The sequence below is a fragment of the Varanus komodoensis genome, unplaced genomic scaffold (assembly GCF_004798865.1).
Source record: "Varanus komodoensis strain SLA01 unplaced genomic scaffold, ASM479886v1 scaffold44_3, whole genome shotgun sequence".
NCBI lineage: Eukaryota > Metazoa > Chordata > Lepidosauria > Squamata > Varanidae > Varanus > Varanus komodoensis.
The window spans coordinates 1459774-1478962 of record NW_025336010.1 but is presented as its reverse complement, the minus strand read 5'-3'; the positions used below and the strand labels follow the sequence as shown (position 1 = coordinate 1478962).

General features: G+C 56.4%; 1 protein-coding gene across 1 annotated transcript in view; it reads left to right on the top strand.

Annotated features, from left to right (window-relative positions):
- The window catches only part of HNF1A (HNF1 homeobox A), a 27557-nt gene extending 8768 nt beyond the window's left edge, over positions 1-18789 (top strand). Inside the window, exons 2-8 of the mRNA XM_044444182.1 lie at positions 1079-1317; positions 2196-2410; positions 5660-5861; positions 6030-6221; positions 9534-9655; positions 17112-17253; positions 18491-18789. Of these exons, the coding sequence (XP_044300117.1) occupies positions 1079-1317; positions 2196-2410; positions 5660-5861; positions 6030-6221; positions 9534-9655; positions 17112-17253; positions 18491-18612 (1234 nt within the window). The 3' untranslated portion in view covers positions 18613-18789. The remainder of the gene's footprint in view (positions 1-1078; positions 1318-2195; positions 2411-5659; positions 5862-6029; positions 6222-9533; positions 9656-17111; positions 17254-18490) is intronic.
- Positions 18790-19189: the final 400 nt, after the last annotated feature.

Here is a 19189-nt window from a genome sequence, read left to right as displayed (position 1 = left end):
TTTAGCATTGCAATCCCCCATGATGATAAGGACATCATTTTTTGGTGTTAATTCTAGAAGGTGTTGCAGGCCTTCATGGAACCAGTCAAATTCAGCCTCTTCAGCACCAGTGGTTGGGGCATAGACTTGGACTATTGTGATGTTGAATGGTTTGCCTTGGATTCGAACTGAGATCCTTTTGTCATTTTGGAGATTGTATCCCAGTACTGCTTTTCCTACTCTTTTATTGACTATGAAGGCTACTCCATTTCTGCTGAGGGATTCTTGCTCGCAGTAATATACCTGATGGTCATCTGAATTAAATTCACCCATACCTGTCCAATTTAGTTCACTTATTCTTCAGATGTCGATGTTCAGTCTTGTCATCTCGTTTGACCACATCCAGCTTGCCTTGATTCATGAATCTTACATACCAGGTTCCTATGGAGTATAGATCTTTGCAGCATTGGACTCTCCTTTCACCACCAGATACATCTGCAACTGAGTGTCCTTTCGGCTTTGACCCAGCCGCTTCATTCTTTCTGGCGCTACTAGTACTAGCCCTCTGCTCTTCCCCAGTAGCACAGTGGACACCTTCTGACCTGAATCGTTTTGCCCTTTAGAACTGTCCATGGGGTTTTCATGGCAAGGGTACTGGAGTGGGTTGCCATTTCCTTCTCCAGTGGCTCACGTTTTGTCAGAGCTCTCTGCTATGACCTGTCCGTCTTGGGTGGCCCTGCACAGCACAGCTCAGAGCTTCATTGAGCTACGCAAGCCCCTTCTCCAGGGCAAGGCAGTGATCCACGAAGGAGTCTGATGTCGGTACATGCCTTGAAATACCGGCAGGCTGAGGCAGCGGCAGTGGGAGGCAGTCGCAGCCGCGGTTTAGGGCCTCCTGTGCGGGTGGCCGCTGGCCCTGGCGCAGGTGCCCCGTCCAATGCAGCGCCCGCACGGGTGTTCCCAGGAGGGCCCGCCACGCCCGGCCCTCTACCCGAGGGCCGCGCCAGCCCTTCCGCCCCTTCTCGGGCGGGGGCCCCGAGCCCTCTCCCGCCGCGAAGGATGCGCCCGCGCCTGACCCGCGCCGCGGCTCTCTCGGCAGGGCGGAGTGCATCCAGCGCGGCGTCTCCCCCTCGCAGGCGCAGGGCCTGGGCTCGAACCTGGTCACCGAGGTGCGCGTGTACAACTGGTTCGCCAACCGGCGCAAGGAGGAGGCCTTCCGGCACAAGCTGGCCATGGACAGCTACGGCGGGCCGCCGGCGGGTGCCGCCCCCGCCCTGGCGCCCCACGCCTCGTCCTCGCTGCAGGCAGCGGCGCCGCTCTCGCCCGGCAAGGCGCACGGTGAGTCGCGGCGCGGCGCGAAAGCCATCGGGAGAGCCCCGCGTGCAGCAGGGCCTGCTCCGCCGCCTCCGCGCGCGCGGACTCCCGTCGCCCCGGCCCCGCCCCCGCCCCCGGGCACCTCGCGGGTTTTCCAGCCGGCTTGGCGGTTCTTCGCGGCAGCAAAGGCCGGATGCTGGCGCGGTGCTCCGCAATAGCCGCGTGCGTCTTCGCGGCCCGCGCCGTCCCGCCGCGCCTCCTTGCGAGGCGGACGCAGCACGGCGCGGCCACCGGCAAGGCAGGAGAACCGCCCAGGCCCCCTGGCGAGCGTGCGCTGAGGAAGGCCAAGCCCGGGAACTGCCGCGCAGCGCGCCTCGCGCGGAGCGCCCGCCCCGGCTTTCCCGCGGCTCGCGCGCCCCGTGCTCCCTCGCGGTGCGCAGGCCGTGGAGCGGGGCTGTGCGGCGCGCGGGGCAGCCGCGTCAACCCCGCGGCGAGCCTGGGCACCCGACAGCCTCGGCCTGCAAGCGGGGGCGCTGTCCCGCGCTTCTCTCGCAGGGCGTCCAAGCCAGACCTCCCGGCTCCTCTCCCCAGGCGAGCCAGCACGAAGGCCCGGCGTACGGCGGCGCGTACGCTGCTGGACGCGGCTGCCGGCCCCGCGGGGCACCCTCGGCTGCGCGCGGTGCCGGAGCATTGCTGAAGGCGGTGGGGCAGGCTCAGTGCCAGGTTAAGCAAGGCTAGGCTCGGTTTGTGCCCTGCTGGGCCCCGCCAAAGACCGCCGCTTCGTTCCCGGATGGAGAAAGCCCTCGGCCTCAGTGCCCCTGAGCCTCTTGCAGAGCCTGCGGCCGCGCTGAGCAAAGTTCCCAGGGAGACTTCCGGCCGCTGTGCTCTTCTCTCTGCTCCAGAGCAGCCGGGCCTGCAGCAGCAGCAGCAGCAGAGCCTACCCTTTCCTGATTCCGGCTTGAGGTACAGCCAGCAGCCCGTCAGTGAGGCGGACTCCTCGAACGGCAGCCAGCACGGGGGAGGCAATTCCACGGCGACCACACAGACCATCCTGCACCAGGTCTCTTCCCCTGGGCTGTGCTCAGCCAGCGCCGGTGCTGCCCCAGAAGCAAAACTGGTGAGTGCAGCCCAGCCTGACCTTGGCACTACTGGAAGGTTGGAGAGAAGAGCCTGCTGAATTCTCAGCATCACCTAGGAGTGAAGCCTTAAGTTCTTTCAAAACAGGAAGAAAACTTACAGCCACACCAGGCTGCAGAAGAGGTGCCTGCCCAGCAGCAGGCCAAGCGGTTCTCCTCCGCCTCTAGGCTTTTGGGTGTGCGGGGTGCTTGACGCTCTGTGGGTTGTGCCCTGTCTCACAACAGCCCAGGGAGAGGGGTTGTTAGCAGCCTCGCTTTATGCATGGTGCTGGAGACAGACTCGCTCACCAGGGAGCACCCAGCATTCCTGTGCACGCTGGGAGGTATCACACTGTTTGTCGGCCTGGTGCCCTCCAGCTGGACAGCAGTTCCCACCACCCCTGAGCCAGTGTGACTGCTGGAAGAAGTTGGGTGCTGCCCTTCAACACAGCTGGGGGGGTACCAGTTTGGGATGGGCTGGTCCGGTCCGGTCCAGTGGGAAAAGGTGTCGGCATGGACCTGGGAGGTTCCTGGCTAGGAATGGGCCCAGTCTGTTAACGTAGCGGCATTCAGCAAGCCGCTCCGTTCCCTACACTTAGTTTGCACACAAACAAAATGAGATAATAATCTATCCTGCAAATTTGTAAAAATCACTGAGGCACCACATCCAAACTTACCTGAACCCTTTGAGGCAGTTACCAGCCTCCTTAAGGAGCAGGTCAAGGAAGTTATTAGAGAAAAGAAGGCTCTTGCCCCAGTTGGGATAGCAAGACGGAGGAGAAGATGCACATGGGAGATACAAGCAGGTAAGACAAAGTGCAAGAAGGGCATTTTGAGAGTGTATAACTAACAACATCAAGGCTGATAATAAAGAACCTTTTAAATACATCAGAAGCAGTAAACCAGCCAGGGGTGTGTGTGGAGCACTTGATGAGAGGAGTGAGAGGAGCTCTAAGAGGATCTGGATGTTACTCCGGAGAAACAGTTATTTCCCTTCGTCTTCACTTCTGAAGATGCAGCAAAGATACCTGGGCCTGAGCTGGTGTTGTCAGGAAGGGAGTCTAAAGAACTGAGAGAAATCATGGTGACCAAAGATGACATTCTCAACTTTATTGACAAATTGAAAAATTAATAAACTTCTGGGGCCAGATGGTATCAATGTTAGAGTATTTAAAGAACTCAAATATGAAGTAGCCCAAGAGATCAAGATAACACCAGTTTTAAAAAGGGATTCAGGAGTTTTATTTATTTATTTATATTTTTGGCCCATCCCATTAGCCACATGGTTCCCTAGGCAGGTTACAGACAATAAAAGCATGTAAAAAACAATATAAAACATTAAAAACACAATGTCAGACACTTAAATAACAATAAAAAGCATATCCTATCGCATCTTAACAGGACCTACAAATGCATAAAAGGCACACCACATTAAAATACACCGCTTAAATCAAGTTATCATTTGAAATACTGGTGAAATAAAAAGGTATTTGCCTGGTGCTGAAAAGGATATACAGAGGCCACCAGGTGAACCTCCCTGGGGTTTTTCAGGAGATAGCAGTGCAGTTAGGGAAAGGTCTGTTCTAGGTAAACTGATTGCAACAAGAAGGATCAGGATTTGGAACTAGTTGGAGCAGTTCCAAGAAAATTGGTAGAAAATGCTATTAAACATAAAATTAGCGAGTATAAGGAAGGACAAGCTGTACTGAAGGAGGATCAACATGGCTTCCATGGAGTACATTCTGTCTCACCAAGGTTTACTTGGACTTCCAAAAGGCTTTTGACAAAGTCCCCCCCCCCAAAAAAAAGACTCCTGAGCAAATGGCGAAGTCATAGAAAAAGTCCCCTTACATATCACAAACTGGTTAAAGAACGGAAACAGGAATAAACTGGATTCTCCCAGTGAAGGGATGTCAGCAGGGAAATACATTGGGACTGATGATTTTCAACCCGTTCATGAATGATCTAGAATTAGGAATGAATAGTGCATTGCCCAGGTTTGCGAATAACATCAAATTATTTAGGGTTGTGAAACAAACGGGTTGTGGGGCTCTCCAAAAGGACCTCCCTCCATGCTGGGAGTGCGGGCGTCACAATGGCGAATGCCGTTCAGAGCGAGCGAGAGTAAGTGAAGCAACAACACCTCAGCTTCAGGGCAGCCGATGAGGTCTGAGCCGGGGGCCCCTGGCTGAGAAAGGCCTAGCTGAGGGCAGCACAGCCCGATGGAGGCGTGCGCAGCTGCTGTGGAAAGGCACGGCCTCGTTACGCAGAATTGGGAATGGCATGGAAACTGGAACTGCCAGGATTGCACTCCCCTTTCATACATCTGCAGTGCAACCACACTTAGGAAACTGCGACTCTGATCGCCATGCCTAAACGAGGATATTGTGGAGTTGGGAAAAGTGCAACAAAAAATGTTAGAACATCCGAGACAGTTAGGCTTGGAGAAAAGGCGAGGAAGGGAAAACATGGCATAGGTGTTCAAAATTATGCATGGTGTGGGAAGGCATTTTTCTCCCTCATACCAGAGCGCAGAAGCTGGGTGACGGGAGGTTCAGGACAGGTTAGAGAACTCCATAGAAACACAGCAAATCAGAAGGGGTGTCCTGGGCCACCTAGTCTGACCCCTGGCTTCAGCTAGCTCCACTCGTGACCCCCAACATGTGGGAGTCCAGTCTTTCCCTGAAGCCCCCCCCCCCACCATGGAAGCCCATTCCACATCCTCAGTGCGAAGTACTTCCTGGCATCCAACCTGAAGCCTGGCTCCCTGAGCTTTGCACTGCCAGATTGTGTCCGTCCTTATTCCGTGTGTAGTCAAACGCTGGCATTCGCTGCCGCGGGAAGCACTGACGGCAGCCAGTGCGGATGGTTTTGGGAGGATCTTGGGCAAATTCATGGAGGAGAGGAGTATCGATGGCTAACTGAAAGACGAGGTCCAGGAGAAGAGGCCTGCTGGGTCATGCTGGGGTGTCCAGCCAGCACCCCATTCCTGCTGTGCCCAGCCAACTGCCCACGAAGCCCCGCGAGTGGGACGGGCATGCACCAGTGCCCTCGGGCAGATTTGTGCTGCTCAGCAGGGGAGCCAGTTGCTGGAGGGAGAGTCGCGTGGCAGGAGTGTCTGCCATGCAGGGCTTCCTGCACCCGGGCCTGACCCAGCGGGTGCCACGCGTGCCTCCTGCCGTGAGCATCCTTCCTCGCCTGCGCTTTCCCCAGCAGCAGCCCGACCTCCTTGTTTCCTTTCCCACGAGCAGATCTCCTTTCCAGGGGGCTCCCTGCCCCCGGTGAGCACCCTGACCGCCCTGCAGGGCCTGGAGCAAAGCCCGCACGCGCTGAGCCAACAGACACAGAACCTCATCATGGCGTCCCTGCCTGGCGTCATGGCGATCGGCGCGGGGGACTCGTCTGCGCTGACGCCGGCGTTCACCAACACGGGGGCCTCCACCCTGGTCATTGGTAAGTGGGGAGGCGCCCAAGGGCCTCCGTGGGCACCTGGCCACGGAAGAGCCGCCAGGCTCCGTGCTGCCATTCAGCCCGCAGCGGTGCCTCGGCTGGCTGTTGGCGGGGGGCCTCCCAGGGCCCTGCCCGTGGGAGGGTGCTTTTGGCCCGACGTGTGTCTTCCAGGCCTCGCGTCCACACAAGCGCAGAGCGTCCCCGTCATCAACAGCATGGGGAACAGCCTCGCCACACTGCAGCCGGTCCAGTTCTCTCAACAGCTGCACCCGCCGTATCAGCAGCCTCTCATGCAGCAGGTCCCGAGCCACCTCGGCCAGAGCTCTTTCATGGCCACCATGGCCCAGATCCAGGCTCCCCACGGTAGGTCTGAGCTGGGCGGGGACACCCCACCTGGGGCGCCTGCCGAGGCAGCTGGGGAAAGGGGGTCAGGTGACCTCAGTGGAGACGGCACTTTTTCCCGGAACTAGCCTTGCACGTGCTCACAACACATGCAAATGAGTGCCAGTGTTCACAGAACCCCCCAGCATTTCTGGGATAGGGAGTCTCTCCTGTAACTCTGTTTCACTTGAGCAAAATTCCAGCTGCTGCGCCAGTTTCACTTAAGTTTCCTTTGTTCTGCTTGAGCCAGATTTAAAAGGTGCACTTGACTGCAGCTGGGCTCATACTGTTACTTCAGTTATCTGTCCTAGCTCAGCTTTGGTCTGCCTCCTGGCCCCCTAGTCCCCAAATTAATTTCATGTGTATGCTGGAGACCAATGATTGTCGAAAGATGGATTTGAAATTTGTCAATGAATGAAACATGCATTTTTACTTTATTTTTTTTTCTTTTGGGATTACATGCTGAGCCGGGGACTGGACTCGATTGCCTTATAGGCCCCTTCCAACTCTAATATTCTGTGATTCTATGAATGAGAGGGGTGATTGGAGATGGTGCTGGAGTAGGTATATGACAACATTTCTTCCAAGTTTCCAGTACTGCTTGAGTAAAGGGGTTGAATAAATTTCAGGTTTTTCCATCTCTCTTATCTAGATGGCACAACTTTAATTTCTGCCACACCTTTTTCACAGGCTTCCAAATTAATCCAGCTATTTTTGAATTTTTTCATTAAAATTGGAGATATTTGCTTAAGGTGGAATGAGTCATAGAAAGTACCAGTGCCCAGAATGTCTCAGCCACCCAGTCCATGGTACACAGAAACATAGAAACAGCGAGTCAAAAGGGGCCTCCTGGGCCATCCAGTCTGACCCCCAGCTCCAGCCGGCTCCTCTCACGACATGCCCACCATGTGCATGTCTAGCCCATCTTTGAACACCCTCACTGATGGGGCCTCACCCACCTCCTGTGGAAGCCCATTCCACACTTTCGGGGTCCCAACTGTCAGGAAGTGCTTCCTGGCATCTAAATGCAACCTTGGTTCCCTGAGCTTTGCTCTGTTGGAGCACATCCTGCCTTCCTCTGCAGGGAAGAACAGGTCTCTACCTATCTCTGTGTGACACCCCCTCACATACCTGTATGTCACCAACAGATCCCCTCTGAGTCTCCTCCAGGCTGAAGAGACCCAGTTCCCTCAGTCTCGCCTCATACCCCATCCCCTGCAAACCGGCCACCAACCTTGCGGCCCTACACTGCACTGACTCTAACCTGGCTGTATCCTTTCTGTAATGAGGGGCCCAAAACTGAGCGCAGTACTCCAGTTGTGGACACACCAGAGTCATATAGAGTGCTAGTAATACCTCTCTTGATCTAGAGGCCACACTTCTGGCTATGCAACCAAGGGTGGCGTTCGCCCTCTTGACCACCACATCACACTGCTGACTCATGTTTAGCCTGCAGTCAACCAGCACCCCGAGGTCCTTTTCGCAAGTGCTGCTCTCCAGCCATTTGTCACCTAACCTGTACTTACAACACCTATTCCTATGCCCCAAGTGCAAGACCTTGCACTTATCCACATTGAACACCATCCTGTTGTCTCCTGCCCACTTCCATAGCCTGTCCAGATCCTTTTGGATCCGGAGTACCTGCTCCTAAGTCGTGGCCACTGATCCAGTTTTAGTATCATCTGCATATTTGATCAGCAGACTGTTCACCCCTTCTTGCATGTCATTTATGAAAAGATTAAACAGGATTGGCCCCAGGACAGAGCCCTGGGGGACCCTGCTTGTCACTGGCTGCCATCCCGATGATTCCCCACTAATGGTTACCCTCTGCTTTCAGTCAGTCAACCATGCCCTAATCCATTGGACAGTGCGTTGGTGTATCCCAAAACTCCTCCGTTTCTCCACCAGGATATCATGGGGCACTTTGTCAAAGGCCTTGCTGAAATCCAGGCATACCACATCCACTACATCCCCTCCATCTAGCCATCTCGAAACCTTGTCATAGAATTCCACAAGGTTTGTCTGGCAGGACCTGTTTTTGCGGAAGCCGTGTTGTGTGGCTGTCAGCCTCCCTTCCCTATCTAGCATCACTAGATCTCTCTCTATTATGAGCCTTTCCATTGTTTTTCCTACAATGGACATAAGGCTTACTGGTCTGTAATTTCCATGTCCCTTCTACTACCCTTTTCGAAAATTGGGACCACTGACGCCACTCTCCAGTCCTCTGGAACCTCACCTGTTCTCCACGAGGCCTCAAAAATGGAGGCCAGTGGGCATGAGAGAACCCTGCCAACTCTCTAGATACTCTTGGGTGTAACCCGTCAGGGCCTGGCGCCTTTGTAATGTCCAATGCCCTGAGGAGCCCCTTGACTTCTGGGGGGGTGACTCTAATCTGTGCCCCTAAGTCCCCAGCCTCATCTAATCTCCCATGCAGATCTCCCCCGTCCTGCTTTCGGGAGAACACAGAGGCAAAATAGTCATTTAACATCTGTGCCTGTTCCCTCATATCAGTCACTGGATCGCCTTCCTCCTCATTTAGTGGTCCCACCGCTTGTCTCCCCTTCCTCTTCCTATTTACATGCTGAAAGAAGCCCTTTTTGCTGCTCTTGATATTCTTGGCAAGTCTCAGCTCGTAATCAGCCTTAGCCTTGCAAAGAATCCTTCTGCAATGGGGTTTCTTCTCCCGGTATATCCTTTTGTCTATTTGCCCCAGTACCCATTTCCTATGGAGGTTCCTCTTTCGTCTAATCCCTCTAACCACCTCTTTTCGCATCCATGGCGGCGCTCTCCTCTGCCTCCCCACCTTACTAACTAAAACTAGAAAGAGTTTGTACTTAGAAAGTGTTTGTGGAGACACTGTGCTTGTGCCCTCTTGTATTAGAACTCTACAGGGCAGACCTGCCATTTCTTCAAATATTTTGTTGATAAGAAAATAGTTAAGGTTTGAAATAGTTATAAGGATTTGGGGGAATTGCCTTCACTTATGGGAGCGATCCTCCCCAATTAGAACTCTATAGGGCAGACCTGCCATTTCTTCAAATATTTTGTTGATAAGAAAATAGTTAAGGTTTGAAATAGTTATAAGGATTTGGGGGAATTGCCTTCACTTATGGGAGCGATCCTCCCCAATGATGCTAATTTTTTCTCATGATTTCAAGTAAGTATGTTCTATGTAGACATCTGGAATTCCGCTTTATCAACCACAACAGTTATTTTCCTAAGGATCTAATTGTTCTACTACTAGTTTGCATTTGTGACAGAGAATCTCCACTGTTTCTTTGCACCCCCACCTAGCTCTCTACAGCCACAAGCCAGAGGCGGCTCAGTACGCCCACGCCAGCCTTCTGCCGCAGACCATGGTGATAGCAGACACATCAAACCTGGGCACTTTGGCCAGCTTGACCCCGACCAAGCAGGTAAGAGGGAGGCAACGAAAGGCGAGATGATTGAGCGATGCTGGGACAAGGTCTTTAGCAGCCTTTGCGGGTTTCTCAGGTATTTTCAGGAGGGGGCAGGCAGGTTGAAAAGGCAGCCAACTCGGCAGAAAACTAGCTGTGCAGGAAATGCTGGGGTATAGATTCGCAATCGTAGTTGAGCAACAGAATAGGTTTCCCCCAACCCAGTGCCCTTCAGCTGTGCTGGACCGCAGCCCCCATCACCCCCAGCAAGCATGCGTAATGGTGGCATGGGATAGAGATGATGGGACTTGCCATCTAACACATCTGGAAGGTGCCAGATTGAACAATGCTGTGACAGAAGTCAGCAGAATATCCTGCTAAGTCAGCTAGGGCTCACTCTCCCGATGCATTTTCTATGAGTCAACGCGATCTGGGAAGCAGCTGTGGGGGCCCTGCATGCTGCTGCCCCCCCCCCCCGGCTGGTTTGCTGTGCATTGCCACCCAACTCCCCTCTGGTTTCCCACTTGAGCTTAGCCAGGCAGCTGCACCGGCGGGTGACCTTCTGGGGGGACCCCCCCTGCAGGTTCCCTCCGGACACGAAGCACCTCCAGACCACCCTCCGTTGGTTTTGTGGAGGCGCGTGCAGGAGGCTCTGGGGCTGTTCCTGGAGTTCTCCCTCATGTTCTCCGTGCCACAGATGGACAGACAGACGGGCTCCATGCCTGCACAGGGCCTTCTGTGGGGAAGATTAACCCATTCTTCTGGGAATCCCTCTCATCCCACCCCCTTTTCAGTTCCATTGTGGCTGACTTGGAACTTTCTGTGGGTAATTTGTTCTTTTGCTAGTCTCTCTTGCATTTGAGGTTCCTTCTTGGACTATCTCTGCCTCACTTCTACCCTAAGCCACCCTTAAAAAACCCCCTGTTGTTGTTCTCTCTCACACCCAAAGCTTCATCACTCCATTTTCCCTTTTCCTCTCCTTTGTCCCTTGAAGGTGCTCACGGCGCCCTTTTGGAAGAGTGAGGGCTGTGGGAGCAGCCTGCCTCCACAGACAGGCCCTCTGTGCCGCTCCCACCTTGGGGAGGGGCACGTCATAGAGGCCCGTCCCCTCGCCGGGCCTTCGCTAAGTAAGCACAGAAGAGCCTTGTGGGAGGTCTGCCGGGTGAGGCTTGGGGCTGCGCGCTCCAGGCTGCCGACTCAGCTGCAGCCATGCAGAGGGGCCGCCCGCCTGCTACTGGGGCTGCAGCTACATCATGGCCACCAGCAGCAGTGGCGGGAGCTCCTCTGGTCATGCCTCTGCTCGGGCGATCAGACGAGGCCTGCTGAGTTCAGACGCTGGCCAAGAAGGTCAAGAAAACGGCAGACGTGTGGAGGCCAAGCGACCTGGACACCCCTTTCCCCTGGTGTCAAGTGTGCTTGCCTGGGGACTGGAGCTGAGGGCATCTGTGCTGTCCTGACCATGGAGCCCATCGGCTGTGGAGGGCGGGGTCCGAGGCTCGCTGCTGCGCACCCTCCTCGCCTCCACTCCAAGGCTTCACTGAGCAGGGTGCTGTCCCCATCTCCACGCTGTGGGACGCCCCTGCTGCCCCCTTGTCTGGCTGCTGCCATTCCTTCGCGAAGGGCCCGTGCCTGTTCTCCAGCGCTATCTGGAGCCTCTGATCGGCTCCCACGCGAGCGCTGCAGATCCCTGCTCGCCACATGGGGTGGAGGGCCCCCCTGGCTGACCCCAGTGCCTTGTCGACCGGTCCGGGAGGAGTGCAGCTTCTCCGGCCAGTGAAGTTGTCGTTGTGACTCTCCAGGCTGCTAAGGGGAAGGGCGAGGCAGCACGCCAGCAGCGCTGTCCCACCCTCCATCGCCAGCCACCTGCCAGCTGCTTGGCCACTGCAGCCTGACTCCCTCGGCCCCTGAAGGCTGTGTCTCGGACTCAGAAACCACTCCGCTCAGCCATCCTGTGACCTCCTTGCCAGAAGAAGTCCTCAAGGCGGAAGAACTGGGATCCCCCTCCAAAGACCTGGGACTTTTTTGGAACAAATCCTCTGGGTGGTTGGTGTTCTTAGGGATCCTCCTCCCCTCAGTCTGGTGATTTAGCAACATTCAGAGAAGCCTGTGGATCCGGTACGTGAAGCTGTTTGGATGAAGCGCGCGGTGCCCGTCCTGATCCCGTTGCCCACCACTCTCCTGAGTTATATGAAGCAGGCTTGGAAGACACCAGTGCAGCTGCATCCAACATCCAAGCATCTGGAAGACACGTACTGGGTCCAAGGATGTGCAGTCTGGTTTTTGTTGCAGCACCCCAGGCCAAATCTGGCAATAGAACCTCAGAATATTAGAGTTGTAAGGAGAAGGCCACTGGGTTCAACACCCTCCTAGTGCAGGACACTAAGCTGCACCACCCACTGAGATGACTGTTCAGCCACTTCTTGGATGCCTCTAGTGTGGGAGAGCCCGGATCGGGTCCATTGTCATACTGCTCTGACAGTCAGGAAAATTTTTCCTGGTATCTAGCCAGAATCTGGCCTCCTGTAACTTCAGCCCATTATGCTGTGTCCTGTACTCTGGGATGATCGAGAGGAGATTCTGTCCTTCCTCTTTGTGACAGCCTTTCAGGTACTTGTAAAGTGCTGTCTTATCACCCCTCAGTCTTGTCTTCTCGAGGCCGTACATGCCCAGTTCACTCAATCTTTCCTCATAGGGCATAGGTTCTAGTGCCTGGATCATCCTTGTTGCTCTCCTCTACATCCTTTTGGAAATTCTTAGAAACTTTGGTGCCCAGAATTGGACACAGTACTCCCGGTGAGGTCTAACCAGTGCTGAGTAGAGGAGAACTAGTACTTCACATGATTTAGAAGTAATACTACCATTAATGCAGCCTAAAATAGCTGCATTATTGCTCTTTTTGCAGCTACATCACATTTTTGGCTCATGTTTAGCTTGGGATCTACAACAACTCCAAGATCCATCTCATTTTCAGTATTGTTCAACCAAGTGTTCCCCATCGTGTAATGATGCATTTGATTTCTTAGGTGGAGGACTTGGCATTTGTCCCTGTTGAATTTTACTCTGTTATTCCCAGCCCAGTGTCCTAACCTATGATCACCCTGGTTCTTTTGTCTGTCTTCCATGGTGTTGGCTGTGCCTCTTAGTTCTGTGTCCTCTGCAAGTTTAATTATCTTTCTCTGTAGTTCCTTATCTTTATCATTCAGCACTGGGCCCAGGACAGAACTCTGTGGCATCTCACCTGCTGTCTCTCCCCAGTCTGAGAGGGTGCTGTTGATGGGCACCCTTTAAGTCTGATTCTGTGGGCACCTGTGGACCCACCTAACAGCTGTTCTATTTAGCCCGCTTTTTACCAGATCGCTCATCAGCAGATCATGGGGTACTGTCAGGATCTGAGGCAGCTCCGGGGCTCCATCTGCTGGCCAGCCACCAGAACAGCAACCCTGGGAGTTGCAGGACCGCTGCTACAGTCTGCTGCAGGCTCGCATGAGCTTCTCCTAGGAGGCGAGCGATCTGAGGACTGGCTCTTCCTTCAGAAGCTGCCTTGGCAACAGAGGCTTTGAGACTTGCTGCAGTGCCCTTTGGTTGCTGCGAGGTGGACCTTGCTCCTGTCCCTGGAGCCTGCTCCTGGGCCCCACCTGGCTTCCCGACCCCGGGCTTGCTTGACCGCACTGTTGCCTCTTGGGCTGGACTTGCCTGGCACTGCCCTCGGACTGCTTGCTACGATTTGCGTTGGGCTTTGGACTCCTCCCTGATTGCCTGGGTCCTCGTGCTCGTGTCCCTTTGTCACCTGCCCACACCCTGATGTTGACAGGCACTGTGTCATCAGGGGCCACTGTGGTGTTGGCCCAGGATGCTCCCAGAGAGAACACTCAGCACTGGCCAATGAAGAGGAACATGGGCTGGAGTCGAAGGTGCGCTGGATCTTTGCCTCAGCAGCCCTGGACCTTCACATCTCAAAATACGAGGCAATCATGACCTGGGATCGGATCATCTTTGGGAGACGATGGGATCCCTCGTGCAGCAGCTCCCAGAGAATATCGAGATCTCGCTTGGGTATTCCAGTCCAAGGCCCTCTATCTTTCAAGGCTGCAGATTAACATAGCCCATCACCCTGTCAGTTGTGACTGTGGTTGGTGTGGTGGAGGTCCAGTGCCATGCCTGGCTCTGGGCAGTGAGCCTGTCCCAAAAAACCCAGTCTTGGCTAGAGGACTTATCTTTCGACGGGAGGGCCTTCATCCTGCTCTCCATCCAGGGGCCAGTACTCTCACCCCACTCGCCAGCAGCCAACCACCCAAGTAAGGAGGGACACCGCCTCTCGGTTCCAGTAGAAAAGGAGACGGGACACCAACAAGGGGTGGCACGGACTAGTGCAGTGTACAGCCAGCCTGCCCCCCGATGGATGTCTCTTCACCCCTCTTCCTGCTTGGGAAGCGTAACATTAGATAGGTGGGCACTCTTCGTAGTGGAGAGTAGATACAGGATTGAGTTGGAGACTGTACCACCTCCTGGGTTCGTGCGGTCAGCGACACTGGCCCCCATCGGCTCCTCAACCCGGGCCCCTTTCTGATCCTCATTATGGTTCCTACTCTCAGTACTTTACAGGCCCAGAGGAGGAGGATGGTTCACACCCAGCCTCAGTCTCAAAGACGTCAACTTCTTTATTCCACCAAAGAAGCTCTGGATGACATTCCTGCCAAACATTCCACCTCTGCTGCACCAAGCAGACTAGTTCACCTTGACAGATGTGTAAGGTGCCTATTTTCATTTTACAATTTGGCAAGCACACAAACATTTCCTCTATTTCCAAATCAGCTCGGAGACATACCAGTTCTTAGTGCTAACATTCGGACTATGTACTGCCCCCAAGCATGGTGGCTGCCTGTTCCCACCTCCAGGCAAGGGCTCTGCCTTGATGACTGGCCGTCTGTCGCTTTGCCCAGGAGCAAGCTTCTTGACGGGGCTTGCCTCACCTGCAACCTCCTTGACCCTCTGCCTGTCTCAGTCAGGACAGGTCTGCCCGTCCTCCGTCTCAGCCGATTCTGTGCGCTGGTGCCACCGACTGGCGGCCCTGGCCTCCCTTTCCTCAGACTTTCCGACCGGCTCCAGGACGTTGGGGTGGCCGGCTGGGCTGTCCCGTTTGCCAGGCTTGGGCGTTTCTGCCCCAGCTACCGCTGGCGCACACCTCCCAGCCGCAGCGAGACTTGGAGTGAGAGTGGGCTGGGCCAGCCCCTTCGTGCCCCTGGGGCCGGATGTTGCACTGGCGGCCGACGCCTCCCTTCACAAACGGGGGGTGCACTGGGAGACCTGTGGGACCCAGGACGTGTGGACTGCTCGGGACAGGAAGGGGCACATGCACTGCCTCGAGCGCCTGGCTGTGCTGCAAGCCCTGCTCACTTGCCAGCTCGGCCTTCAGGACCGGCGAGTGCCGGTCCCCGTGGGCAACGCCGCCATTGTGCTTGACCCAGCCACCGTGGCCTTGCCGTGCCCCACGGCGGACAGTGAGCGGGAGCCACACGGTGCGGGGCTTCCGCCGCTGGGCGTGCCCACGGCCCTCTGCCACGGGGCAGTGCAGTCCGCGGCTGCTGCGGCCCGAGCAGGAGATGCGCTCTGCCTCCCGTGGACGGGGCCGGTTTTACCTCTTCCTCACATTCCCGCTCGTCACGGGGTGCTGCAAAGCTTTGCAGGGACGGAACCTGCTGCCCCAGATCATCCTGTGGGGGCCCAGCAGGCTGGGCTCCCGCCCCTCCTCTGCCTGTCCCACAGGGCTTTCTCCAGCTTCCGTGCAGGCCAGGCAGTATCTCCCAGGACCAAGGGATGACCTTCCTCCCGAGAGCCCCACTGCGTGCCTGGCTGCATGGCAGACCAGCCCCTGAACCAGGGCGCTGCCCCTCGGGCCAAAGTCAGGGCAGTTGCGAATGCGCCCCCAGCCCATTTATGAGGTGATTGTGTGCGGCAAAGTGGGGTGCCCTTGCCACGTTCGCCTGACAGGAAGCTGTTGATCTGTCTGCAGATCCTCTGGCTGCACTTCCTTCATACTGGGTAGTCCAAGGAGCGAAACCATCCCCCGTCAAGGTGCACCTGGCAGCCGTTGCACCGTTCTGTCTCCCGATCAGTCTTCTTTCATCCACTGCCGCGCCAATTCTGCAGAGGACAGCAGCATCGCGCCCGACAGCTCCTGTCACTCCCCCCCGCCCCCCGCTGGAGCCTCTTGGGGCCTCGGCAGGTTCTCACACACCCACGGGCCTGAGGCTCCTGTTCCTTGTGGCCGTCCCGTCAGCTGGACAGGCCTGTTAGCCTTGTGCCCTACCCATCGATCCACCATTCCTCGCCTTCCGTAAGGACAGGGCAGTCCTCTTTCCGGGGCCCTTTCCCTCCCTTAGGGGGCGTCGCCAATTCACCCGAGCCAGGACGCCGTTCTGCTGGGCTCCTTCCCAGTGGAATCCTCCCTCTCCTGCATGCCCTGGACGTTTCCAGGGCACGTGCCTTTGGCGGGTCCCGTGCTGAGCCCTTTCGCCAGTCCCAGAGATGCTACGGAGAGGGATCCCAGGCAGCCCGGCAGCTCCCCACGGCCTGTGCTTGGGTGGCTGAGGCCATTGCGCTGGCCTGCTGGCTCGCAGGACTGCTGCTCCCCGAGCGGCCCAGAGCACCCGTGGCCAGGGTGGTGGCGACCTCGACGTCGCTGCAGGCAGACATCCCTCCACCCCATCCGTCGGCCCGCGGCAGGCTCTACCGACTGGACCTCTTGCCAGGCAAGGCTGCTCCTTCGGCAGAGCAGTTCTCTCCATGGTCCTCCTCTTAGATGGCGCCCGCCCACCTCTGACTTGAGGCGAGCTCACTAGGCACCCATAGGTGTGATGCACGGAGAGCACGAAGAAGGAAGTCGGGTGGCTTACTGGTGCCTGTCGTTCTTCGAATGGACACCTGTGCATTCACACAACCCACCCACCGCCCTGTGTGGGTGCCAGCCAACGTTGGTACCATGTCTTCCCCGCAATCCCAGATCCGTCTGGTACAGGGCGGTCATTCACTTGCCTCCCCTTGGTTCCGAGGCCACAATGTCAGTCTTGAAAGAACTGAGGAAAAGGGAGGGGACCCCCCTAGATATATCAGGGGGCCGATGGGGAGGGTTTCTGCCAGCACGAGCATAGCTTGGAAATCTTCATGAAGAGGCCCTGCACAGGTAGAGCCCCCGAATATGTGTGAGTGCAGACAACCCCGAGGCTTTGGCGAATGGGGCGGCATAGAAATGTTTTAAATAAATAAACCACTTGAAGAACCATAGTTACAGGTAAGCAACCTGACCTTTTGTTTTATCGATTCCATCTGCTTTGCTGGCTGACCTGGGGGTGTGCAGCGTCCTGTGGTCTGGCTCACCTTTAATCCATCAGCGTCTCCCTTGCAACAGGAGAATTCTGTTCTACCCAGGTACCTGCTAACATGCCCCAAAACTTCCGTGTGTGTCTTTTTCTGCCAGGTCTTCACGTCAGACTCAGAGACCCACACGGAGCCAGGGATGGACACGCCACCTACGCCAGCATCCACCATACACTTGCAGAACCAGGACGCCGCCCTGCAGCACCTCCAGCCCAGCCATCGCCTCACCTCGAGCCCTGCAGGTAAGAAGAGCAATGCTGCTTCTCCCTGCCAGAGTCTTCTACCGGGTAACTCGGAGGGGCTTTTGTTTCCTGGCAGGGCAGCCACGTCCGTATCAGTTCATTCCCCAAACTATTTGCAGTAGTCAGTCCATGTCCCTGCGCTGAACTAAAGTGAAGAGCAATTATTTCAAGTGCCATCCACAAGCAGGGCAAGTCTCACCCATTCCTCACGCCTTAATGTGTCAGTCTAATCTTGGGGTGGGGTGGGGTGGGGTGGGAATCTCCCTGCTCAAGTGGGTTGGTGGCCCTAAATACCCACACCCTCTTCTATTGATCTCAGCCAGCCGGCCGGCCAGCCAAGCCCCTTTCTTCAACCAGTTCAGGGGACAGGTACTTGAAACTAGCCTGGTATATCCCGAGGACTGCTCTGAATGGCCTTTGCTCGTCCAAGGACAACCTGGTGAGCCCCACGGCTGCGGGGGCATTTGAATTCAGGTCTCCCCGGGGCAGCATCCACCCCTCCAAATTGGCCATCCAGTCATTTGCTGAAAGTCTGTTCTTCGTGCCACATTAGCTGTTGCTCCAGAGTGCCGCCTTTTCTCCCCAGTGCATTACTGGCTCTTTGCATCGTTGGCTCTTGGGTGTTCGTGGGAACCCTTCCTTGGGCAGAGATCCCCAAAGGAAGTTCTTGATCCTTTTAAAAGTCAGTAATTGTCATGTCAACCTGAGGAGAAAACTGCAGCAACTGAATACATAAGGGCTCTGCCAGTTGCTGCTGTTGGGGCACAGCACCCTTCAGCCTCAGCCAGCACAGCCAGTGAACGGGGATGATGGGGGCTGAAGTCCACTGATCTTGGGAAGATTGCAGGTTCTGCATGCCTGGCTCTGTTCACTAAATCTGGGTCAACAAGTCCCTTGAATTTGTGTCAAATCAATGATGTTTGCACAGGGAGAGTTCAGGTGGGGGGAAGCACCCCTTGCTCTTAGAGCAGAGGCGCTCCTGGGCCGGTGCCATCTCCAGAGGGGCATCCGCAGCCTTGGCAAGGCTGGCAACAGGCCTCTCCAAAGAGGCTTCTGCCTGCCACCTCTTGGGTCAGAAGGGCACACGGAGGAAATGGGGGCGCCACCTGATGGACCGGGGTCCCTTTTAGGTGGCGAAGCCGGTCAAGGCTCAGTGCTGCAGCCCCCACAGGTCTGTGTGGGTGGGGGAAGTGGGGGAGCGACACGCTTCCGCTCACGTGCGCGTGCTTCCCCACAGCCGCCTCCGGCAGCCTGGTGCTTTACCCGAGCGACGACTCCTCCGGCGGCCACGTGCTGTCGCCCACGCAGGGCGTTATAGAGACCTTCATTTCCACACAGATGGCATCCTCCACGCAGTAGCCGCAGCACCATGGACAACTGCTGGCTGCTGACCGAAGGGCAAGTGGCCGCCTTCCTCACCCCACCGCCTGCGCCGCCCCGGACGGGAAGGCCACCCAGGCGCCCCTTGTCGCCGCCTCCCCGCTGCGTGCCATTCCTGGCTCCGTGCCCCCATTGCGAGCTCTGGGTGGGGCTGCACCGTGGAGAACGATCTACATCAGGCCCGTGGTAAGGGTGGGCCGGGCCGGGCCGGGCCGGCAGGCGTGCTGCCCAGAGCCTTTGAGACAGGCAGGGCGGGCCAGGACAGGCCTGCAAAGGAGAGCCGGGCTCCGTCCTCCAGTGCAGCAGGGCAGGCAGGAGCCAGCCAGCCCGACAGCGGGCCGGGCGACAGCAGCGAGGGATGATGCGCTTCCCGCTCTCCTCTCCTCTCCTCTCCTCTCCGCACGCACGCACGCTTGTGCTGCAGGCACGCGGCGTGCAAGCGGGGGTATCTTTCCTGTGGCGGGAGCCCATCCCATTGAAAGGGCCGCAGAGCCTGCTGGACATCCAGGGCACCAAGCCTTGGAGAAAAGTGGCTGTTGCTTCTGTCAAGGCTTGT